This window comes from Jaculus jaculus, chromosome 4, assembly GCF_020740685.1.
Source record: "Jaculus jaculus isolate mJacJac1 chromosome 4, mJacJac1.mat.Y.cur, whole genome shotgun sequence".
Classification (NCBI taxonomy): Eukaryota; Metazoa; Chordata; class Mammalia; order Rodentia; family Dipodidae; genus Jaculus; species Jaculus jaculus.
Window position 1 is genome coordinate 48,858,782 of NC_059105.1, and position 19,055 is coordinate 48,877,836.

General features: G+C 40.1%; 1 protein-coding gene across 1 annotated transcript in view; it reads left to right on the top strand.

Moving 5' to 3' along the window:
* The window catches only part of Stat4 (signal transducer and activator of transcription 4), a 99,303-nt gene extending 82,077 nt beyond the window's left edge, over nucleotides 1-17,226 (top strand). The window contains exons 14-23 of the mRNA XM_045147332.1: nucleotides 4,741-4,824; nucleotides 6,444-6,542; nucleotides 8,896-9,031; nucleotides 11,242-11,291; nucleotides 11,530-11,624; nucleotides 11,932-12,068; nucleotides 12,624-12,815; nucleotides 15,403-15,469; nucleotides 15,859-15,967; nucleotides 17,200-17,226. Coding sequence (XP_045003267.1) covers nucleotides 4,741-4,824; nucleotides 6,444-6,542; nucleotides 8,896-9,031; nucleotides 11,242-11,291; nucleotides 11,530-11,624; nucleotides 11,932-12,068; nucleotides 12,624-12,815; nucleotides 15,403-15,469; nucleotides 15,859-15,967; nucleotides 17,200-17,226 — 996 coding nt within the window. The remainder of the gene's footprint in view (nucleotides 1-4,740; nucleotides 4,825-6,443; nucleotides 6,543-8,895; nucleotides 9,032-11,241; nucleotides 11,292-11,529; nucleotides 11,625-11,931; nucleotides 12,069-12,623; nucleotides 12,816-15,402; nucleotides 15,470-15,858; nucleotides 15,968-17,199) is intronic.
* The last annotated feature ends 1,829 nt before the right edge of the window (nucleotides 17,227-19,055 follow it).

Consider the following 19,055-nt stretch of genomic DNA (forward strand, 5'->3'; position numbering starts at 1 on the left):
AAGTGGGTGCAACTGGTTTTATTCAGATGTTAAAGCTTATTCCTATAAGACTGTCCCCCACATTTTAAATTTTTTTAAATTTACTTATTTATTTATTTGAGAGCGACAGACACAGAGAGAAAGACAGATAGAGGGAGAGAGAGAATGGGCGCACCAGGGCTTCCAGCCTCTGCAAACGAACTCCAGATGCGTGTGCCCCCTTCTGCATCTGGCTAACGTGGGACCTGGGGAACTGAGCCTCGAACCGGGGTCCTTAGGCTTCACAGGCAAGCGCTTAACCGCTAAGCCATCTCTCCAGCCCTGTCCCCCACATTTTAAAGGTCAAAGTCCCAGGTTGTGACCTGTGCTTCTGACCAACAGGAACTAAATCAGAGGATCCCATGGCCCCCTTCTCAGGCTAGGTTTATTTACCAGAGCAGCTAACAGAAGTCAGGAGTGCACCTGTCTCCATTTGCAAGTTTAGTCCAAAGGGCACAGCTGAGCAATCACATGGAAGAGATGCATAGGGCAGAGCCTGTGGAAGGGCCATGGCACTTCCATTCCTTCCCCAGGCATGGCCCTCTCCAAGGACCTTCACTCACTAAGAACTCGTCAAATCACGTCCTTTCAGGTATTTTAAAATATTTTTATTCATTATATATTTGAGAGAGAGAGAAAGAGGTAGATAGAGAGAGAGCCACTTCTCCAGATGCATGTGCCATCTTATGCATCTGGCTTACAGGAGTCCTGGGGGAATTGAACATGTGTCCTTGGGCTTTGCAGACAAGTGTCTTAACCACTAAACCATCTCTCCAGCCCTCTTTTGGAAGAATCATTAGATATACATCATAGACTATATCGTCATTGGTGATAATTCAACCTTAGCCCCTCCCCCCCTCACAGTTAGGGACTGAGCTGAATGGTCCAACCTCTATCCATGTGGTTGGTTCCTCATCATCCAGCCCCATTCTAGGAACATGCAGAAATCTCACTCTTTTCATCAAAACAAGGGTTGTGCCTGTCACTCAGGAAATCCCAAAGGAGTTAGGAGCTCTGTGGAAGACATTCCTGACACTCAGGAACTCATAAGCTCTGTGTCAAAAAACAGAAGCAAAGACCAAGTATTAGAACTAAAGATTCTTCTAGCACCTCTATCTAAAAAGGTGTTAGAAGTTCTGTCCCAGACACTAGAGGTAGAGACTCGACGTGTATTTCTTTTGTGTGTGTGCATGTACGTGTGATGTGCATATACAGTGTATGCATGTATATGTGCAGGTGTATGCCCTGAGTGCAAGCATGCAGAGGCCAGAAAAGTCAGGAGTCCTCCTCTTTCATCCTGCTATATGGTTCCTTGACACAGGATCTCTCACCAGCCTCAGAGCGGCCATATTTGATCATATTTGGATGAATAGTGAACTTTAGCAATTCTCTTATCTCTGCAGCACAGGAGTGAGGTTATAGGCATGCGCAGCTTGCCTGACCTTTTATGTGAGTGCTAGGAGCGAACTCAGGGCATCATGCCTGCATAGGAAATGCTGTCATTACTCCTAGGCGTGAACCTCTTATTATGCCACAATGTCACAGAGCCTCTCACTCAAGGAGGCCTTTTTTGGCTATAGTCTTCACTACAAAGATCATTAGATTCCAGGTGAGATGCCATTCTAGAGTTTAGGACCCCAGAATTTCCAGACCCCAAAGCCTCAAGCCCCTCCAAAGCTAATCAGTGAGCACTGATGGCACCATAAAGGCAAACATTTCTTAGCACAAAGAGAGGCCTGGGAGTCAGGCTTGTCATTTGAGGCCCTTCACAGATATAGAAGAGTAACAGCAATGTCTGATCTCCACCATCATGTTCCATGGAGCTTTGAGGAGCTCAAAATAATCAGTTCTGTAAAGGCTATATGTCAGGGCAAGAGGCCAGACCCTATTTTAACATATATATGTATTGAAATATATATGGTACTGGATCTCTACCTGCAGGCTTGCTGGGGTCATGTACGTGCTTGCACCATCCTGTCCACCACTGAACTTGAGAATATGAAGGACATGCCTTGGACATGCCTTGGAAGTTGTAGTTCTTCATATCTGTTCCAGACAGACATATGACATATGCATGACGTAGGCAGTCCTCATAGGTAGTGAGGTTTTCTAATATTTATAAGTGTGCTTTTTATTCAATAGCCAGCTACTTCATTGGACATTCAACCAAAACCACAACAATTTATTGCAGCACTGGGAATGGCAGGGAGAGACTGAGTATTAGGTACATTCAGGAATTGGATATACTTTTAGGTATGGTCTAAGGGATTTTCATACAACATTATTATACATAACTTTCTGCCAACTCAGTACAAAGCGATTCCAGTCTCCTCAGTGGAACTCCCTCCAGGCAGTCTAATTCACCGCAAGGACCTAGTCCAAGAGAGAAAAGAGTATTTTCATCCTATGCTTCCTCCTGAGTAACAATTCCTGTTTAACATCCTCATTATCAACAAAGTTTTCTAGTACATCTGTATTTATGTCACCATATTTGACTTACTTTTATTATTTCAGAATTAATATAAATGGATTCGAAATTGTTATTGATACAGTTCTCTTTTCTCCCAAGGAGACCCTGTCACATCCACCCCTACCCTGACTTTTCTAGTTTACATAATTCCATTTCTCTTCACACATTCCTTGGACTTATGTTGTAAATTAAGCTTTCTATCTCAAAATCTCCTACATCCCTTTTGAGGCTAAATGAAATGTGGATGTACCACAGCAAAAATAATTGCTTCCAAAATGCTTCCCGAAGTTCTTGTTAAAATGCAGAATCACATTCAGTACGCCTGGGCCAGAGATTCCATTTTTCAGACAAGCATCTAGGTGGTGACAATGCTGCTGGTTTGGGGCACAGCAAAGTGCTAGAAGAGGGCACCAGGCAACACTGCCATTCCTCTCCCACTACTTCCCACCCACCCCTCTTCCCTGGAGGATTTATTTTTGGGGTTGTAAATAATATGCTAATGCTGATATTTCTCAATTTTAAAGTGTTGCTATTTAAAATAAATTTGTTCTATACAAGATTATGCTGCAATGCTTATGAGAACTCTTAATACATATACATTTTTCCAACTTTACAATAGTGTAATGAAACCTTTTTTGGTCTAGTCAACATATCTATGATACATGGTTATGATTATAGAAAAGTTGTGATCAGCTGAGTCATATAGCATACTATGATTATGTTCCTATTATTGTATTGCTTAGTTTTATATAGATATATAGTTTCCTTGAGGCTGATTTTTTACTTGATTTATTCCACATACCACTCACTAATGTCACCCCAAGCTTTCCATTAGAACTAGAAAATTCCTCACAATAAGGTGATACCTGTCAATCTGTGAGGGTGGTTTGTTTTATAGCTGTATCCATCTGGAAATGCTACAATTTCTTCCTAAAATTCTGTCTGGTTCCCTTCTAATCTTCTTGTACAGTTATTTGGTTTGTGTTTGGTAGTTGCTTTGGATTTTGTATTCAACTTCTTTTCACTTCTTTGCCAGGGAGTTCTTCTCTTTTTATACAATAGCTTTACATCCTCTTCTTCCTTAGCCTGCTTTCTCTACTAGAGAAATTCTGTTCAGAGGAAAAGAGGCTTGAGATTATGAATCAACTGAGAGATGAGTCTCAAAAATATTTTATTAGGCAAGAAAAGCAAATTGAAATAATATCTATCTATCATTTCATTAAAATTTGAAAGTACAATGAAGAACAGTACAAAGTGCTTGTGGGCTGGAGAGATGGCTTAGCAGTTAAGGTGCTTGCCTGCAAAGCCAAAGGGACCAGGGTTTGAGTTTCCAGGATCCACGTAAGCCAGATACACAGGTGGTGCATGTGTCTAGAGTTCATTTGCATCTGGAGACCCTGGCATTCCCATTCTTTCTCTCTCTGTCTGTCTCCCCCCACCTGTTTTTCTGTTTCTCAAATAAATAAACAAAAATAATATAAAATATAAAAAATTAAAAGAACAGTACAAAGTGTTTAGGAACATACTATCTGTAGCACAAGTACAAGGATAGTGTGTGTGTGTGTGTGTGTGTGTGTGTGTGTGTGTGTGTGTGTGATGTCTGGCATGGTGCATTTATAGTGTACATACAGCTGTGTGTACAGATGGATGTGTCCCATGCATGTGCCCCTGTTAGCCCCTTTCCATGCTGCAGCCTCAGCATAGTTCAGAGCTCCAAACTTTGGGTTCTTATTTTTACCCTAACTCCACTCTCCTCCCTCTTGCTAGAAATCTAGGTGACAATTTTGCTTTACTAGAAAGCAGATAAAACTCCGTTACCTTATTAAAGTTTCTGGAATGAACAGAAGAAAATGTATGCTTCTCACCTGCCATGTTTAAGCAGAAGGGAATCTTGCTTACTTTCCATTATGTGATGACAAGTTCCTTTTATATACATAAAATGCATAGCTTATTTTAGTTATATTTGCTAATTCAAAATGCGTTAATATTCAAAAATTAGAGTAAAGAATTTTATCTTCAATTAATGAACATATCTGGAATTTTGAAATAATCATCATGTTTTGGAGATTTGAAATTGTTTTATTTGTAGAAATGAAGATTTCTTCACTTCTGTGTTGTTTTAAAATGGAATGTTCACCAACAGGAATGTCTGGGGATATTAACTTTAAGGCTCACAAATTTTTGTAGAAACAGGTCTCAGGCAGCAGCAAATTTGCACTTGCAAGAAAACCCTTCATTTGTTTCTGCCATAGGGCTGCCACATGGTGACTGAGGAGCTCCACTCCATAACCTTTGAGACACAGATCTGCCTCTATGGCCTGACCATTGATTTGGAGGTGGGTGTTTCAAGGCACATCTATCATCTAGTAATATTTAATGTCATCAGTCAGTATTGATAGGTGAAAATTAAGTCTCTTCTAGGTTTTAGTACATGTATCATTTCTGCTTTACTTTAGAAAAGCAATACTTCAAATGTTCATTAAATAGTTAACAAGCTGTTCTGGTTAAATATAAATGACAAAAATATCATTAGCACAATGAATTCAATATATGTTGAATAATTTGCTGCCCACTTTTTAAAAATTTTCTGAGTCAAAAATACTCAGTAGAAAGCCAAACGAGAAATAATTATATTTGAATCATGCCATGTAGTGATATACTTTCAAAAATTTAAGTTTTATACAAAAATCTCTTAGGAGAAAGGTTTCTCTGATGTAATGAAAGGAAAAGTGATAGGAACATTGACAGCACATTGTTTTGGTCCTCTTCCAACAATCACTATTGGACTCAAAGAATAAAGAAAAATTTGATATTAAACTGAGCATTATTAACTCTGTGCTTTTTAAAGGAGGGCCTCACGCTTTGGTTATGCGCCACCATCAGTGCACAGTTCTTAGCACATGGTAACTCTTAGTATGTGCTGATTGAACAAACACAACGTCATGTATCTTGAACATGATTCTACTTGCGGAATATATCGTTTTAGAATTCTGCCTTTCATCTCTCATTTTAATGAGTGCAAACATGTAAAACTTTTGATAGTTCCCTTCATCTTTTTGCTAACCTTCTACATGAACTGATAGCTTCTTCATCTGGGTGTTTTACTGTCTAAAGAACGTGAGATCTGATATTGGGAAGAGATCGCTGTACTTTGAAGCTGGAGAGATGGCTCAGGGGTTACGGTGCTTGCTGACAAAGCCTAAGAACCCTGGCCCAGTTCCCCAGGGCCCACGTAAAGCCAGATGTACAAAGTGCTGAATGAGCCTGAAGCGTTTCAGTGACTGGGGGGTCTGATGCACCCACATTCATTCTCACCCTCTCTCTCTCTCAAGAAAAAAGAGACTACTGTACATTGATTAATTCTCCCAGACTAGTTTGTGAAAGCCTGTTTATTCCATAAGATAGAAAACCATATTGCCAATAGTACTACATGGAGTTCTGCAGAAATAGACCAGGTGGCTCCAGCTCTTAAAGCTTCTCTTTCTAGCTTTCACAATAAAAACTCTCACTTCCCTTACTGACATTAATTATATATAAGGTCAAGGTCATAATCTGAATTTACTGATTCATACCCAACCTCAATTTAAAATCAAATTCTTTAATATATAAAAAGGTGAATTGCACTAGATCCCATTTTTAGTTACATTTGTGGCCATATATGACATTAGAAAGTATAGAAATCTATCAATGTCAGGGAAGATTCTGGGAAAGCTGTCTGATTGATAGGATCCTGCACCCTGAAAGGAGTCCTGTTCATTCTACATTGTACTGGTTCACTGATGCCCAGAAAGTTCTGCCTTCACAATGTGTTTCAGTAACCAGGTTGCCTAGATATCAGGATTGGAAGAATGGGGTTGGCGTAAGATGTCTCTAGAAGAGGTGGTCAAGAATAATACCAACACAAGTATTGTTACACAAGGATTACAATAGTAATAACTATTGTTTCTTAAACTAGACCAGCTCGTTACCTGTGGTGATGATTTCTAATGTCAGCCAACTACCTAATGCTTGGGCATCCATCATTTGGTACAACGTGTCAACCAATGATTCTCAGGTAAAGTTTCTATCTATCCTTGGCTCATTCTATTTGACTGTTTTTTTTTTTTTCAACAAAAATGTGCATATGTAGGGGGTGACAGCTATGTGTTTGTGGGTTTTTAAATTCTACGCATGCTCTACTCAAGCCCAGCATGATGGTGGACACCCTGCATTTGAAAGTCTAACTCAGGAGGGTTGTGTGTTTGAGACCACCCTGGGCTATGTAGTAAGTGTCAGTCAAGCCTGAGTTATACAGCACATTCATGGCAAAAAAAAAAAAAAAAAATCAGTAATGGTAACAATGACAAAGAGACATGCCACCGAGCTCATACTTGCATCCTGAAAGGGTGCTGCCCACTAAAGTGACAGGTGCTTGGCTGGTTTTGCGGGTCTGATCAGCTAGCTGTGCACGTGCATCCAGAGGGTTCTAGGGTCACCCAACAGCTCTGTTAATTGGACTGTTGCACTGGGAAATCCTTGTACCAGAATTTTGTAATAGATTGCTGTCAGAACTTGGTATCTGACTACCTGAATGTCTTTTGGGCCCAGCAAAGGCACAAAATTAGTTTTGAAGTAAGTAACTAGAATATCCATCAATCTTGCCTAACTGTACTCTGAGAGTACAAATTTTTTAGTTGATTAGGTATAGATTTTATCCCTGCTAGGCTTATGCTGGGTTCTAGTGCCATCTGGTGGTTCCTTTGAGACAAGGACCAAAAAAAACCTATGCGCTGTTTTGGAATCCACTACTATGTCTAGAGAAAACAGCTCAAATGTAAATAACATTTATTTTTCTTAGCTCCAGCAAGCATCTTTAACCACTGAGAAATCTACCCAGCTCTCTATTTCTTCTTAATTCAAAGCAAATGTTTCCTCCAAAAGAAGTCTTTTCTGCTAGGTGCCAGGAGTAACAACATATCCCCAAATTGGTCAACTTTCAATGTTCTTTCCCTTTAGTGCAACTTTACCAATAAGGAAACCACCTGGTAATGGCTCAGCCTCAAGAGAAAGACCATGTCGCTAGAGAATCCACCTGTCTTTTAAGAACAGCCTCTGAAGTTAAATGCACACCCTTTAAGAGGTGCATGTATGGTGTTTCTCCCAACACCATCCAGGGTTTAGGAGGAATGCAGGATGCTTGGCTCCCTGCAACCTCACAGTGAAGCATTGTGCCTGGCTTCCATCAGCAACCTTCACTAGAAAGCCACCAAAGCCATTATCGGAACCATCCCAGAGTTGTTCAGTTCCCACGTGACAGTCTGGACATTTTTATCACGGCATCCTTGCAGAACCAAACTTGCCAACTGGCTCACTAGTTCGATTTTGCTTCAAAACCTAAGCTGTCAACTTAACACCTCAAGTCACTTTCCCAGACACAATTCTCAGATACGAGGAAAACTGTATCTCTAGAAAGTGTTTCTCTTCATTCTTCCTTGTCCTGCTTTCTACTCTTTGCCAGATACAGTGTCCTCTTAAACAGTGTATTTTGTTGAAGATTAATATTTCAGAAAGGAGTATCTGCCCAAATGTTTGCTGGACAGTGTTAATGAAGCTGTATAAGTTGATTGATAGTTGATAGTCCAGAGGAAGTTAAGAAATATCAAATGATCTGTTGGGAAAGATGGAACCCTAGTTTTTATTACATTCAAGAAACAGAAGAGCCTTCTAGGACAAAGAAAACAAACACACACAAAAAAAAAACAAGTTCTAAAAAGAGTAGAATGACATTGGGCAGGAGGGATGGCTTAGCGGTTAAGGCATTTTCCTGCAAAGCCAAAGGATCCAGGTTTGATTTCTCAGGATGCATATTAGCCAGATGCACAAAGGGGCGCATGCATCTGGAGTTAATTTGCAATGGTTGGAGGCCCTCGCATGCCCATTATCACTCTCTCTCTCTCTCTCTCTCTCTCTCTCTCTCTCTCTCTCTCCCTGTTTCTCTGTCAAGTAAATAAAAATAAATAATTTTTAAAAAAGAATAGAATGACATTGTATTCTTTTTATTTTATTTTATTTTATTTTATTTTATTTTATTTTATTTTATTTTATTTGAGAGCAACAGACAGAGAGACAGAAAGAGGCAGATATACATAGACACAGAATGGGCATGCCAGGGACTCCAGCCACTGCAAATGAACTCCAGATGCATGCGCCCCCTTGTGCATCTGGCTTACATGGGTCCTGGGGAATCAAGCCTCGAACCAGGGTCCTTAGGCTTCACAGGCAAGGGCTTAACCACTAAGCCATCTCTCCAGCCCGATATTCTTGTTATTCTTGATAGAATGGCTCAGAGTTTATAAAAAGGTGGAATCCCGTATATTAAATGCAGTGTTTTTTATGTAAGAAATAAAGTCCCTGTCCCTCTGTTTCAGAACTTGGTTTTCTTTAATAACCCTCCATTGGTCACACTGAGTCAACTCCTTGAAGTGATGAGCTGGCAGTTTTCATCATACGTCGGTCGTGGCCTCAACTCAGATCAGCTCAGCATGCTGGCAGAGAAGCTCACAGGTGAGAGCTGAAAGACACAGAGGCTTTGCCTCTGCGTTGGGCACTCCACCGTTTCAAAGAACCATAATGCTGCTGCTGTTGATAATAATTATGCCATAATCACTATAACAACTCATGAATGCTTACTATGTTGTAGAGCATAGGCTTAAATACTATCTTATATTTAATTCTCACAAAAGTTCCTTGAGACCAAACTATTTGATCCATTTTGGAGCTGAGGATTCTGTAATGCAGAGATGAAATGACTGTCCTACTGCATGGCTAAGTGGGTAGCCAGAGCCACATCACAGTCCACACCAGTGCAATTCTAAACCCCTTCCTTTCCATCTCAACCTCCAGTATCCCGGTGTTCTTCAGCCACGTCCACTCGGCATGCTGTGAAGCCTTAATGGTGTCTTGACCTTTCATATTAATAGCTCAATTGACATTAACCAACTGGAACATGATGGATTCCTTCTCCAAGTGTAGGAAATTTAATAGAAATTCAAAACACCTGGTAATAACTTAATTCTGCTTGTCAAGAAAGTTTCAGCTTTGGACTTCTGAGTTTTGCACATTATTGGTACTATATTTACTGACTAAAGTCTAAGCTACATCTAAAATCTTTTAAAAGATATTTGTATGTTGGCAAAACCTATGGTTAACACATTTACTACCAAGAAGAGCTCAGATTTGCTATTGGCATTTCTAGTTAAAATAGGTCCACAGCTACATTACCCTGCAGCAGAATCTGGGTGATGAGTTTGACGTCTGTGATCCTGGCTCACCAGTTACACCTTAGCTGACCAATGAGTGTTCAAATAAATCAACTCCATGGGACATGCTAAAAATGTACTTAATGTAGATTCTTTTGGATCTTTATTTAATTCCTACACAGTAATAATAGGTGTTTAATATTTTTTGAATGGATAAATTTTTAAAGGTGTTATTGATATGTTAATAGACATATAAAAGTAGTATCAATAGCAACCAAATCTTTTCAGATATTTAACAAATTATCCACATAATTTCCTTAAAAATTCAGGAATTAGTTTTCACTGCTATGAATCAAAAGGCTGATGGCTCCCTGTTGCCTAATAGATGTCAAGTCCCTTCTTTTTATCTCAATAGGCAAGAGTCTTGGAAATCTAGTGATTCTTAATTTAATAGTTGTAATATTATCGTTGTGTTCATATAAAAATCACATGACAGCCGGGTGTGGTGGTGCACGTCTTTAATCCCAGCACTTGGGAGGCAGAGGCAGGAGGATCACCATGAGTTCGAGGCCACCCTAAGACTACATAGTGAATTCCAGGTCAGCTTGGGCTAGAGTGAGACCATACCTCAAAAAAACGAAAAGAAAAAAAAAATCACATGACAATGACAATGACAATGTTTAGCTGCCACTATTAAGTTGCTCTTACCATCTCCAATAGGAGCCATGTTCTTTTCTATGATACCTTATCCTCCATTATTCTTGCTCCTTGGAGTGGCATCCTTTCTCTCTTCTGCCAATTTATATTCTGCCCATTCCAGGAGTTCCTGGAGCCATTGTTAGCCCCTGCCTGAAAAAGCTTCTTTTCCTGGACAGTGAACTTCTTAGGAATAAGGATGGTAGACTTGTTCCACATGTAGCACACATGCACTATAAACACGTGGCACTTGCATTAAAAAACAATGCCTGAAAGGGGGGAAGAAACTTAACTGAGTCAAAAATTAAACTCTCAGGGCTGGAGAGATGGCTTAGTGGCTAAGGCATTTGCCTGTGAAGCCAAAGGAACCAGGTCCAATTCCCCAGGGCCCATGGAAGCCAGATGCACAAGGGGCACATGTGTCTGAAGTTCGTTTGCAGTGGTATAGGCCCTGGTGTGCCCATTCTCTCTCTGTCTATCTTTACTTTCTCTCTCTCTCTCTCTGTCTCTCTCTCTCTCTCTCTCTCTCTCTCTCTCTCTGTCTCTCTCCTTGCAAATAAATCAACAAAAGTAAAAATAGAGCCGGGCATGGTGGCGCATGCTTCTAATCCCAGCACTTGGGAGGCAGAGGTAGGAGGATCACCATGAGTTGGAAGCCACCCTGAGACTAGATAGTGAATTCCAGGTCAGCCTGGGCTAGAGTGAGACCCTACCTCAAAAAACCAAAAATAAAATAAAATAAATGAAAATGAATTTAAAAATTAAAGTCTCATTGTCAAATTTTTAAAAATAATCTTACTTTTTACCCTTTCATTTTAGTTCAGTCTACCTACAATGATGGTCACCTCACCTGGGCCAAGTTCTGCAAGGTACAAATAAGAGAGGGGGAATATCATTTATGTAATTCTTTTTGTATAATGTTCCTCTCTAAGTCTCCATATGATTATTTGAGGGTTTGAAGATTTCCTGTATATTGATATTTATGAACAGAAAGTAAGGTGTTTTCCAGATTTAAAAATAAAAATATTTTATTGTTTCTTTTTTAAGGAACTTGAGTCATTACTACTTGTATAACTACTGTCCTCATGTGCCTCTTTGTTCTGATAGGAACACTTGCCTGGTAAATCATTTACCTTTTGGACATGGCTTGAAGCAATATTGGACCTAATTAAGAAACATATTCTTCCCCTTTGGATTGACGGGTGAGCTATGGGCTCCATTTTGTTTGTTTGTGTGTGTGTGTGTGTGTGTGTGTGTGTGTTAGGTTCTTTGTTTTTCTACTTTCACTATATTTTCCCATTTCTTATTTTTTTAAAAATGTTCAGGGAGGATGGGACAGTTTTTTCTTACATTCTTCAGGGAGGATTGATGTGTATATCAACATATGATTGTTTGAGATTTGAATGCCTTTGATTATATGCAAACCAAATTTTAAGCCTATTCTTTGTTAATGAAATAAATGAAAATGCAATAATGATCAGATAAAACTATGCATCGCTCTGATTTTAGGTACATCATGGGCTTTGTTAGCAAAGAAAAGGAACGACTTCTGCTAAAGGATAAAATGCCTGGGACCTTTTTATTAAGATTCAGTGAGAGCCACCTTGGAGGGATCACCTTCACCTGGGTGGACCACTCTGAAAATGGTACATGCTCTCTACTGCTTATTCCTATGCCCTGGGTCTTCTTGAGTATGGGGTTTCAGTTTCCAAGCATATGTGACATGTTCATCTGCTTTTTCATGTGTTCATCGGGTCTTAATATTAGTTGGGATAGTTGTCTGGGAGCAGGGTACCCATGAGTTCTGAAAGCTGCTGTTTGGCCCTTGGTCACATGCACACTCTGTACTATACAGAAGGTCATGGGTTTTTTTGTTGTTGTTTGTTTGTTTGTTTTTATTTATTTATTTGAGAGCAACAGACATAGAGAGAGAAAGAGTCAGATAGAGAGAGAATGGGCATGCCAGGGCCTCAGTCATTGCAAATGAACTCCAGAGGCATGTGCCCCCTTGTGCATCTGGCTTACGTGGGTCCTGGGGAATCCAGCCTCAAACCGAGGTCCTTAGGCTTCACAGGCAAGCACTTAACTGCTAAGGCAGTTCTCCAGCCCAAAGGTCATGTTTTTAACCATGAAGAGCATTTGGGGAAAGCATGGCCAAAGAATGTGTGCAGGCCTGAGGAGCCCAATCTCTGCTTTTGCAGGAGAAGTGAGATTCCACTCCGTGGAGCCCTACAACAAAGGTCGGTTGTCCGCTCTGCCATTTGCTGACATCCTTCGAGACTACAAGGTTATCATGGCGGAAAACATTCCAGAAAACCCTCTGAAGTACCTCTACCCTGACATTCCCAAAGACAAAGCCTTCGGTAAACACTACAGCTCCCAGCCTTGTGAAGGTAAGCTTGTCTGTTTACTTTTCTCCTGAGGTTCTGGGGAAATAGCCCCATGTTAGAGCAAAGTGAATGCAGTTCCTCCTGTTGATTGCTTTGATCTGTGTAAGAGCGAAAGGGCACATGGAGGTGAGTGTCTGAGCAAAGAAGTGGTGTGTCTGCCCGCGGTTCCTGAAGAGAGCACGCTGCAACTGCTAGGCACCAGCAGGGTGGTGTTCAGTAGCTGCAGCCCGACCTCACTAGGGCCAAGGGGGCCTTCAGGCCACTCATAGAACTTAGAGTTTCTTCTTCCTAAAACAGGAGTGGTGCTATTTTATTTCTATGGCTAGGAGAAAGGAAAAGAAAGGAGAAACAGTGATTACAAATTTAAACAAATATATGGCAAACCTATATTTTGCAAAGGAACCTGTGAGTTGATAAGTGTTATATTTTTCACTTTATTATATTATATATTATGTTTTCTTTCCCCCCCCCCCCCCGTGTGCGTGTATGGGTGTGGGTGGGGGTGTGGTGCTGGGGATGAAATCCAGGGCTTGACACAAGTGCTCTAACACTAACCACACCTCAGCCTGCCTATTTGGAATCTTAAACTCAGAGAGCATTTTTTTTTCTGAGAAAAGTGACAGGAGATCTGTGCTTCCTCCTCCTCCTTTAGCCTACTTTTCCTGCTTGTATCCCAAGGCCCAAACAGACATTCAGTAATATTGACTACATGAAAGAATATTCATGAAATTCTCTATATGAGTGTAAGCAAAGTACGCCATTGTGTTTCTTTCATGAAAGCACAGTTGGCCCTCTGATTCTACATCTGCTTATTCAATCAATCAATGATGGAAAAAAAAAATTAATTGCATCTGAAAAAGAAATTTCATCTGTAATTGAGCATGTAAAGACTTTTTGTTGTCGTTATTCCCTAAACAATATAGCATAACAACCATTTAATTAATATTTACATCATAGGAGATGTTGTAAGCAGTCTGGAAATGATTTAAATTATACAGAAGAATTGCTTAGATTCAAAGACGATGCTACACCATTTTCCATACATGATGTGAACATCACGTATTCAGTGTCCACTGGTGTTACTGGAACCAATCCTCATGAACACAAAGGGACAAGTGGCCTGTAAAGATCTGCATCTTTTGTGACTAAATCTCTAAGCACCATCTTGTCGACTATCCTACAGTTGGCATAGACAATAATTTTAATGTCATCCCTTCTGAAACAGAGAAAAATACAAAATAAAGCAAAAACATTATAAATTTTTTAAAAAATGGCTTTTGAGTACATTCCACATGTAATAGAATGACATACAAATGTCAAAACAGATCTGGAGAGATGGCTTAGCAGTTAAGGTGCTTGCCTGCAAAGCTAAAGAACCCACGTTCAATTCCCCAGTACCCATGTAAAGCCAGATGTACAAAAGGTGGCACATGTGTCTGGAGTTCTTTTGCAGAAGCTAGAGGCCCTGGTGTGCCCATTTTTTCTCTCTCTCCCTATTTCTTGTCCTTTTTCTCTCTCTCTCAAATAAATATAGAAATAATTTCCCCTGGTTTATTTAAAAATAATGTCAAAGCAACAAAGAAAGCTGGGATGTTGGACCAAGCACTAAATCAGTTCAGTATACCTGAGAATTTTGGGGAATGCATGAGTGGTGTTAGTTTAATGAAAACAACTGGGTTGCTATATGTGTTATCAGCTTTCTGATACTACTACAAAAGAAGCAGGTTTGTTTGGGCTTACAGTTTTGGATTTTGATCCTGTCACTTTTGGACCTAAGAGGAGGACAGTACATCATGATGGGAGTGTGTGGAGAAGCTGCTCACTGCATGGTGACTTGGAGACTGAAAGAGGGGCTAGAATTCTAATATTCTATTCAAGGATGAATCCCCAGTTACCTAACTTCCTTTTATTTTTCTCCACCCCTTGAAAGCCTACATCTTCCTATAGTCTGATCTCCAAACCTTTAAGATACTTTGAGGGACACTTATCCAAAATCTTAGTATTCTAAATTCCTCAACATTTAAATGAATCAAATGATATCATTAAACTTAAATGTAACATAAAAGACAGGTAATAGGGCTGGAGTGATGGCTTAGCAGTTAAGGTGCTTGCCTGTGAAGCCTAAGGACCCATGTTTGACTCTCCAGACCCCACATAACCAGATGCACAAAAGGTGAGGCAAGCACAAGGTCACACATGCCTACTAGGTGGCACAAGCATCTGGAGTTCAATTGCAGTGGCTGAGGCCCTGGCACTCCAATTCTCTCCGTCTCTCTCTCTCCCTCTCTCTCTCTCTCAAAAAAAAAAAAAAAAGGTAATAAAGTGGATTCTTAATTTTTACCACACATTTTAGAGACATGACTATGTAAAGCCAGATTAGGCCTGCCAAGAAATTTGTTGTTATTTCTTTCACACTTTGTGCTTATGCTGGTGGCTGTTTTTTTAATTCAACTAAAAATTATTGTGGATTACTAAACAATTACATTATTTCTTTTCCTTATAGCATTTATAATTTCTTTCTAGATTTCTTTATTTATATTACAAATAACATTGGTAACATTTCTCCTGACATTGCAACTTTCTTTTTCAGTTTCAAGGCCTACAGAAAGGGGAGACAAAGGTTACGTTCCTTCAGTTTTTATCCCCATTTCAACAATGTGAGTAATCTTAATTATGTGTAAAATGTTTATTATTGGATTTATTTTTGTAAACAAGCTTTTCTAAATGAGATTTAAGAGTAGAGCAGAGTATAGATAACTGAGAATAAAGCATTTTTAATGCCCAATAAAGCATTTTATGTCTCATTTCTTTAGCACATAAAGCTAGTCTTCGGGGCATACTTACTACAGTCTATTATGACCAGAATTATAAAGCTGCCCTTTTGTATGTCATATATCCCATAGAAGGTGAAGGCTGTGATATGAAGTGATGAATTAGGCAGCTCAGTGTCACAAATACAGAAGCACTAGAAGTGAGCCCAGCACAGCAAGTTACCATGAGCTATTACCTTCTAATCCTTGCAATATTTTCCTGTTATCTCTTTAAGCCGAAACGATTCCACAGAGCCGCAATCACCATCCGACCTTCTCCCCATGTCTCCAAGTGTGTATGCTGTGCTCAGAGAAAACTTGAGTCCCACGACAATCGAAAGTGCGGTATGTTCCCATTGCATTCCACTGCTGGTCCAGGGCCTTTGTAATGAAGCAAAGGTGGCCAGTGACTCAGAGGGGCATGGAGAAAACATGGTTACTGGTACAACTCCAGGGCGGGGGGGGGGGGGGAGCTAAAATACGGCCCAGGATGGGGAAAACATGGTTACTGTGCAAATACATGAGCATCACACAGGGGTTACTCAGCAGTTGTAGACACTGAAAGCAACTTAGTGGATTTTTTTTTTTAAGCTAAAACTGCTTTAAGATGTTTCACTCAAACACCACCAGAGGGCAAAATCTCCCTATATGCCACTTCAGAAGAAGTCCTTACTGCATCCATAGGCCACAATCAGTCCCCAACATTCTCCACTAGCTAACAGCATACATTAGTCAGTGTTTATGAGTCTACTTTGACATCTATTTTTAAAATCTCAAGCACCACAAATTCCAATTTCTCCTGATCGTCACTTGCATGACCAGTCTGTGGGGCCTCTTCAAGTAAAATAAGAGTAATAATCATAGTGGCACTCTAAATCTTGAGAATGGGGTCATAATGTGATGTCGTTCGGAAGGCATTCCATATGTTCTCATCCCCCAATATGGTAAAGGGGTCCAGACCTCCAATTTCCATGAAAGTGAATATACTTCAGAACAAGTGTTCCAAGATACTTGTATCTAGCTAGAAGTCAAGTGGTGGTTAGTCCTTCTCTTGAAGATTGTCAGGGGTAGAAAATCCACACATGCCAGGGACGGCTTACCCCAGTGTTGGTTGTCCTTAACTCACTAAGCTATTTGTGTCTAACTAATTTGTTGGTACATTACCCCTCTTCACATTTCATTTTTTTTTTTTTTTATGAATGGACATCTTAACATAGTGCTTTTGGTTTTGTTTTTCTAGGTAGGGTCTCACTCTAACTCGGGCTGACCTAGAATTCACTACGTAGTTTCAGGGTGGCCTCGAATTCACAGCAATCCTCCTACCTCCACCTCCCAAGTGCTGGGATTAAAGGTGTGTGCCATCATGCCTGGCTTATAGTTTTTTTTTTTATCAACTTGAAAGGTGACTTTTTCTTTTAGACTAGCTGGCCACAGTGACTTTCATGAATGCTTAATTAATTGGTAAAGAGTGTAAATTGCTTAGCAGGCAAAAGAATATTTGTCTAACTCGCTCAAAAATAGAGATTCATTTGCAAAACAATAGTTTCCTCAACAGTTGTTTTCATTTTCAATTTTAGATGAAGTCTCCATATTCTGCTGAATGACAGGAAGGACTGACACTCCCAAGAAGGCAGCAAATGAGAAAGAAAAAGACTGTTCTTTGCCAAATATCCCAATCTATTTCTTCAGCTTTGTATATATTGGTTTCCAGAAAATGGTAACTGTCTGAAGCTCTCCCCTAACTAAAGAGATACCCTCAACTTAGAGTGCTGTGACTAAAATGTTAAAACAAAAAAAAAAAATGCTTCAGATAAATTTGCAAAATAAGACAACTGTAAGAAACCAATGTTAGTAACAATATAACAGACTCACTTTTGTGTGTTATTTCCAATATCCTTTTCCAGGAGTTACTTGAGATTCTGGCTCTAGAAGGTGTGTTAACATTTCAGGATAGGTCAGGAATACTTGGTCAGCCCTACATTGCTCATAACCAGCAGGAAAGTGTGGAGGAAAAACCAAATAAGTAGATCCAAGATTGGGAGATGGTGAGGCATTATCAGCAAAAATACACTGGGCCCCCAGGTGTGAATTCTAAGCCTAAAGAATGCCAGGACAGCAAACTGCACTGATGTTATAGACCCCAAAAGCAGACACATGGGTAAAAATCTTAGCAATGAAGACTCAGAGGCACATAGCAATAAGGCCTTCGATGACTGGTGTCATTTCTGGGTCATACATTGTTCATCTCTAGAAAACGAGATAGCCTCAGAAATCCTTTCTGGCTCCACTGGTCTCTGGTCTGTACTGTCAATTAAACTGAAACTACAAAAGATACAAGAATTTCTACCTTTTAAGGTTCTGTGGCAGAGAGCAAGAATGAGTGTTTTTCTGGGTGATGTAGAGGCATAGATGAGCTACATACAGGTGTATTTTGGTCCTTCATTCAACCTGTTTGGATGTTCATCACCCAGGTAACTGCCCTTAGCAGTAGTGTGGGATGCACCATTGCCCCAGACATGGAGAATTAGTTCTTTGTGTCTGCAAAGGCAGATGAGGGAGAGAGCTGAAGTGCCAAAGCATCTGCCATGACCAACTGCTGCAAATGTCTCGACACTGCTTTTGTTTGTTTGTTTGTTTGTTTGTTTTTTGTGTTTTCGAGGTAGGGTCTCGCTGTAGCCCAGGCTGACCTGGAATTCACTATGTAGTCTCAGGGTGGCCTCGAACTCTCAGAGATCCTCCTACATCTGCCTCCCGAGTGCTGAGATTAAAGGCGTGTGCCTCCACAACCAGCTGAGACTGCTTTTTAGACAAGTCTTGACTGTAGAGTGCAGATGACAACCTCCTCTCCTCTTTGCACCCATGTCCCCTCCTCCAGGCAAACCAAACACGCAGAGACCAACACTTAATGGAAAAGAGTTGAGGGGATGGGGGAAGTTTTTACTGTTGCCTGCTTTTTTTTTTTTTTAATCCATTCAACCTTGTCCTTTCTCCCCACTCTTTGGTGACTAGCTAGATCCTAGATTGTCAACCACCTACCCCAAGGCTAGTTCCCTTCCTCTCATGCAAGTTTCTGACAGTAATCAAAGGTGTCTATTTGATGGAGAATGACATCAACCTCAGGTCATTTCCTTCCATAAATCATCTTTTGAAATTGCCCAAAACATACATATCAACTGACCACAGAATGGGAGGAAATACATTTGGTCAGGATAATCACATTTTTTCCTTTAAAATAGTAATTTCCTCTCTGGAAGTGCTGAAACAATGGGATTTAAATGCAAAAAAAAAAAGAGGTTTTTAGAAGCTTTTCATTCCCTGGAATCTATCATGGACTTTTCCCTGCATAGCAGAAATTTTAAAAGCTTGTCAATGTAGAGCCCCACAACAGAATGCCAAGGTTTCCTGTGTGATCACAGCTACCATTGATGTTTGG